Here is a 6,000-nt window from a genome sequence, read left to right as displayed (position 1 = left end):
CACCCAGCTCCCCCCTCCCCGGGGTCTACCCCCGATACTCACGGCAGTGGCCCCCCGGCAGGGCTACAGCCCCCAGCAGCAGCAGGCGCAGCGCCAGGGCCATGCCCGGTCTCGGCCCCACAACCCGAGAACCCCGCGGGGCGCTGAGACCGGACTCCAGCTCCCAGCTACTGGCCGTGTGAGCCTCCAGCCTGCAGGGATTGGCTGAGAGGGGACCATCCCGCCAATAGCGGCGCGCAGCCCCGCCTCCGTCACCGGTCGCTGGGCAGAACCCGCTGGGCAGGCTGGCGAAGGGGAAGCGAATGGCTGAGCCGGGGGGGCGGGATGAGACCTGGGCCCCGGGGCTGTAATGGGCGGAGCCGCCATTCGCTCGGCCGGGCTCTGGCCCCGCCTCTCTGGGGTCAGCTGGTCCGTGTGTTCCGCGGCTGGGACTCGGGGGGCCGCACCCCCGGGCTGGGGGCGGTGGCACTAGGGGAAGGGGGGTCACAGTTCGGCTCAGGGGCTCTCAGCCCCCCACTACACACAGTGTCCCAGCAGCGCCCTTAGCTCTAGTCGGACCTGCAGCCCCCAGGCCCGAGACCCCTTCCTGGGGCTCAGGGACTTGTCTGTCCGGCTGGGAACTTGAATCACTTTCTGGATTTCATGAATTAACCCCTTCCCGCCCCTCTCCCTTTGCGGGGAGTGACCCCACAACAACCCCTGGCACTCCTACAGCCTCACTGCCCCCAGTGATTTGCCCTGGAAGCAGCAAATCTAGGGCTAGAACCCAGGAGTCCTGGCTCCAGCCCCCTGATCTAAGCACAAGGGGATGGTGCCCCACCTCCTGTATTTTCTTTGCTTTTGCAAGTCATGGGGCTGTTTACCTCATTTGGGGGAATTATTTTTCGTTAGTCTCCTCTTGGGGGCAGAGGAAGTACCAAGGCTCTGGGGCCTGAGACGTTTGCCCCATGCTGCAGGACAGTCACTGTGGGCGTTAGTATCACTGGGCTTTGCATACTGCCCTGGGCCGGTCTCTCCTGGTCTGGGGAGCCAGGCTAATGGGAAACTTCCCCAGCTGGGATGCTGTCAAGGCAGATTCCCCACGCTGGCACTTCGAGTGCAGAAGGGGGAGAGGGTCCACAAGGACTCTAAAAATTAATACTAGCCACTCCAGGCTTGTATTAAACTCCCAAGGTTACAGATCCTCCTGGCCGTGGATTGGTAAATGCTGCCACCCCTTTGAGAGCCCAGGAAGGCGCACTTGGGAATTCCTTCCTGTGGGGTACCCCCAAGCTCTTTCCCCCCCTGTCTGGGGAAGAACTGAAAAAAGGAAAAGAAATCAGCTGCTGCCACCAGCTAACTGAAAAACATGCACAGACCTCTTAAAACACAGAAATCCAATAATGTTCTTAAAAAAGGATCTCCCAGCAGTACGCCTTCTCACTCTCAGCTCCTAGTGCCTCTTGCTCCCAGATCCTCACACCACAAACTGACGTGAGCTCCTTTTTAAACCCAGGTGCCCTGATTAGCCTGCCTTAATTGAGTCTAGCAGGTTCTTCTTAATTGACTCCAGGTGTCCTAATTAGCCGGCCTGCCTTAAATTGGTTCAAGAAAGTTCCTGCTTGTTCTAGTGCAGCCCCTGCTCTGGTCACTCAGAGAACAGAAAACTATTCATCCAATGGCCAGTATATTTGCCTTCTACAAGGCTTCTGTACCCCACTTGTTTGGGTCTGTCACATATCCCTCCCCCCTGCTCAACACCAAGGGGTTGGGCAGCTTGGGACGCCAGACAGTGCACACGTGACAAGCCATCGGCATTGCCGTGATGGCTCCCTGCTCTGTGTTGCACACGGAACTGGAAAGGATGGAGGGATAAGAACCACCTGGTCACCCTTGTGTTCTTCTCCTTGTTCCGCTGCATCCATTGAAGAGGGGCATGGTCGGTCACGAGGACAAATCTGCGCCCGAGCAGGTAGTAGCGCAACGTTTCCATGGCCCATTTTACAGCGAGGCACTCTCTCTCCACCACAGCATATTTTTGTTCCCTCGGAAGGAGTTTCCAACTGAGGTAGAGAACTGGATGTTCCTCTTCCCCAACCATCTGTGATAGAACGGCCCCTAACCCTACTTCCGATGCATCCGTCTGCAGGATAAATTCCTTGGTAAAATCTGGGGCTATCAGTACGGGGTTACTGCAGAGGGCAGTCTGTAGGTCTGTGAACGCTCTCTCTGCTCCGTCAGACCATCTCACCAGATCAGGTCTGTGGGCTTTCAGTAGGTCTGTCGGGGGCTTGCCCTTGTGGCAAAGTGGAGGATAAATCGTCGGTAATACCCCACCACACCTAGGAATGCCCGGACTTGTTTCTTGCGATGTGGTCGGGGCCAATTTTGGATGGCCTCTAACTTGTTCAGTTGGGGTTTTACCAAACCTTTTCCCACAATGTAGCCAAGATATTTGGCCTCCATAAACCCTACAGCACACTTAGCAGGGTTAGCTGTAAGGCCAGCTCGCCTGAAGGTATCGAGGACTGCCTCCACCTTCGAGGTGGGTTTCCCAGTCTGGGGTATGAATGACCACATCGTCCAGGTAGGCAGCAGCATAATGATTATGGGGGTGTAGTAGCTTATCCATGAGGCGCTGAAAGGTAGTTGGGACCCCATGTAGTCCAAAAGGGAGGACAGTATATTGAATAAGACCCTCTGGTGTAGAGAACGCAGTCTTTTCCTTTGCGTCTTTGGCAAGGGGAATTTGCCAGTACCCCTTTGTCAAGTCTAGGGTAGTCAAGTACCGGGCATTGCCCAGACGGTCCACTAACTCATCTATGCGCGGTATGGGATACGCGTCGAATTGGGATACCTCGTTTAGTCGCCGGAAGTCATTGCAAAACCTTGTGCTGCCATCAGGTTGGGCACCAGCACGATTGGGCTGGACCACTGACTGTGGGATTCTTTGATGATCCCCAACTCCAGCATCTTTTTTACTTCTGCTTTTATTTCCTCCCTTTTGGCTGCTGGCACCCTGCAGGGCCTCATTGTTACTCTGGCCCCAGGGTTCGTGACGATGTGGTGATATGTCTCAGTTGTTCGACCCGGTTTTGTCGAGAACACATCTTGGTTCCGGAAGATCATCTCAGACACCTCATTCTTCTGGTCTGGTGTTAAATCGGGAGACACCCTCACCTGTTTGGAAGGCTTGTTTTCCTGGGTTAGGTCTTTTTGGACCGTTGTGCATGCCTCTTGTGCATGCAAGGGTTTCCGAAGGTTAACGTGATAAATCTGTTCTTGTTTTCTGCGTCCTGGCTGCCGCACCTTGTAGGTTACTTCCCCCCACGGGTTCAACCACCTCATAGGGCCCCTGCCATTGGGCCAGAAGCTTGCTTTCTGCCGTGGGTACCAACACCATAACCCGATCCCCTGGTTGGAACTGTCGCACTTTTGCCTGGTGATTGTAATGGGTTCACTGGGCCTCCTGTGCCTTCTCCAAATGTTCCCGTACAATAGGGGTGACCCAGGCTATCCGGTCTCGCATCTGCATTACATGTTCTATTATATTTCTCCCCTCACTGGGTTCCTCTTCCCAGATCTCTTTGGCGATATCTAGTATGCCACTGGGGTGGCGCCCGTATAGTAACTCGAAGGGGGAAAACCCAGTTGAGGCCTGAGGTACCTCCCGGATAGCGAACATAAGGTAAGGCAGTAGGGTGTCCCAGTCCTTCCCGTCCTGACTTACCACCTTCCTTATCATAGCCTTGAGGGTTCGGTTAAACCTTTCTACCAGCCCATCAGTCTGCGGATGATAGACTGAAGTTCTCAGGGTATGTATATGGAGCAGCGTGCAGAGGTCCTTCATTAGCTTCGACATAAATGGAGTTCCTTGATCTGTTAGTATCTCCTTCAGTAGCCTCACTCGGGCAAAGATCCCCACCAGTTCTTTGGCTATTGTTTTAGAGGCCGTGTTCCGCAGGGGGACGGCTTCTGGGTAGTGAGTAGCATAGTCCAAAACAACAAGTATATATTGGTGACCCCGAGCCGTCTTCTCCAGGGGTCACACTAGGTCCATGGCTATTCGCTCAAAGGGGACCTCTATGATGGGAAGGGGTACTAAAGGTGCCCTCAAATGGGGACAGGGACTGTGCAGCTGACACTCTGGACAGGACACACAGTACCTCCTCACTTCTTCATGTACTCCGGGCCAGAAAAATCGTCGTAGGACCTGTGCCAGGGTCTTTTCTACCCCCAAATGCCCCCCAAAAAGATGACTATGGGCAAGGCTTAATACAGCATTCTGGTGTTTTTGAGGTACTAGGATCTGCTGTACCTTCTGCCCCTGTACTGGGGCGACCCGGTATAAGAGATCCTTCTTCATTATGAAGTAGGGTCCAGGTCCTTGGGTTTTTCCTTCCACGGGAACCCCATCTATTTTGGTCACTTCTTTCCTAATGTTGTCATACCTTGGGTCTTCAGCCTGGTCCCGTCCAAAATTTCCTCTCCCGGGGCTAATCTGCCCGAGATCTAGGGGGCCAATCTCTGTTGCTTCTACTGGTTCAGAGGCATTAGGGTGGGGTCAGACTCGGGTGCTTCTCTCTCCTGGGCGGCCTCCTGTTCAGCTGCTCGGGTCCGCCTACCTATGAGAGCAACCCTGTGGCTTTGGGTCAATATTCGGGTTCCCAAGGCCTTAGCTGCCCGTCTTTCCCTTTTCGTCTTTCTACCCTGTCTGGGAGTGGAGAACAAATCTGGGGATATTTCAGAGAAGATTGGAGGTTGACAGTCCACTGTGGATGCCTCACAAATTTTAGGGTCCCCATCTTTCTCCAATCCCACTACTGGGAGTAAGTCTCCAAACCCTGGGAAGTCCCTCCCTATGAGCACCAGGTATGGGAGTATAGGGATTACACCTGCTGCTACCTCAGTAGTGTTCCCTTGGATCTCGATTTTTACTGGGATGGTGGGGTAGTAACTAACTGCCCCATGGACACAGGTTATCCCCGTACGTTTAGCCTGCAGCAACTGACTACGCTTCACAAACCTCCCTGAGATAAGCGTGATAGCACTCCCCGAATCAACCAGTGCCGTGGTCTCTACCCCATTTAGTTTCACTGGTCTGGTGTACATATGTGGGGTTAGTGAGACCCCCACAAGGTGGATTAGGGAGCATGGGTCTGCCCAGTTCCCCAGGTTACACTACATAGGCTCCTCGGCATTGGGACACTGTGCAGCTATGTGTCCCCACTCCCCGCAGGCATAACATCTGTATGGAACCCTGGGTGTTCCCCAGTCTCTTGGTTTGGGAAGTCTAACATCACAATCTTCTTCCCCCTCAGTGCTCCGACTCTTTATGGCCTCTGGTGGGCCTTCAGCCCCTCTCTTTTTCCACCTGGGCCCTCCTGGTGGCCCAGTCACTCGAACTCTAGGGCCTGGTGCTGATAGTTTAACCCAGGGTTCCGCTTCCTTAACTGGTCGCGTCAGTTCCCTTGCCGTCCTTCGCCTCTCTACCATTGCCACAATCTCGTCATAGGTGGAGGGTTCGTTCTGGCTTACCCATGCGCGAAGGTCTGGCGGTAGTCCCCTCATGTATCGGTCGATGACCAGAATCCCTAGTATCTCTTCTAGACTCCGGGACTCAGTTTGCAGCCACTTTCGTGCGAGATGGATGAGGTCATACAATTGGGACTGCAGGGTTTTGTCTTCCTGGTACCTCCACTCATGATACTGCTGGGCCCGCACTGCGGTTGTTACCCCAGATCTGGCCAGGATCTCTGCTTTCAGCTGGGGGTAGTCTGCTGCAGCCTCTTCAGGCAGATCATAGTAGGACTTCGGGCCTCCCCACATAGGAATGGGGCGAGGTTGCCAGACCACTGATCTCGAGGCCAGGCCTCCCATAGGGCTGTCCTCTCAAAGGCCAGGAGATATGCCTCTACATCATCCTCCCATGTCATTTTCTGCAGCCGATTGCTGGCCCGTATGTGCCGCGTTCCATCATGGCCGTGGTTCATCTCCGTAAGGGCCTTCACTTGGTTTACC

The 6,000-nt window shown here is 54.5% G+C and overlaps 1 protein-coding gene across 1 annotated transcript in view; it reads right to left on the bottom strand.

The window, feature by feature from the left end:
- Positions 1-200, bottom strand: part of LOC117867593 (class I histocompatibility antigen, F10 alpha chain-like) — a 19,985-nt gene extending 19,785 nt beyond the window's left edge. The window contains exon 1 of the mRNA XM_034752779.1: positions 43-200. Within this exon, the coding sequence (XP_034608670.1) occupies positions 43-103 (61 nt within the window). The 5' untranslated portion in view covers positions 104-200. The remainder of the gene's footprint in view (positions 1-42) is intronic.
- Between the last annotated feature and the right edge of the window lie 5,800 nt (positions 201-6,000).

This window comes from Trachemys scripta, chromosome 18 (genome assembly GCF_013100865.1).
Source record: "Trachemys scripta elegans isolate TJP31775 chromosome 18, CAS_Tse_1.0, whole genome shotgun sequence".
Taxonomy (NCBI): domain Eukaryota; kingdom Metazoa; phylum Chordata; order Testudines; family Emydidae; genus Trachemys; species Trachemys scripta.
The sequence above is the reverse complement of the archived record's forward strand: the minus strand, read 5'-3'. Positions and strand labels throughout refer to the sequence as shown.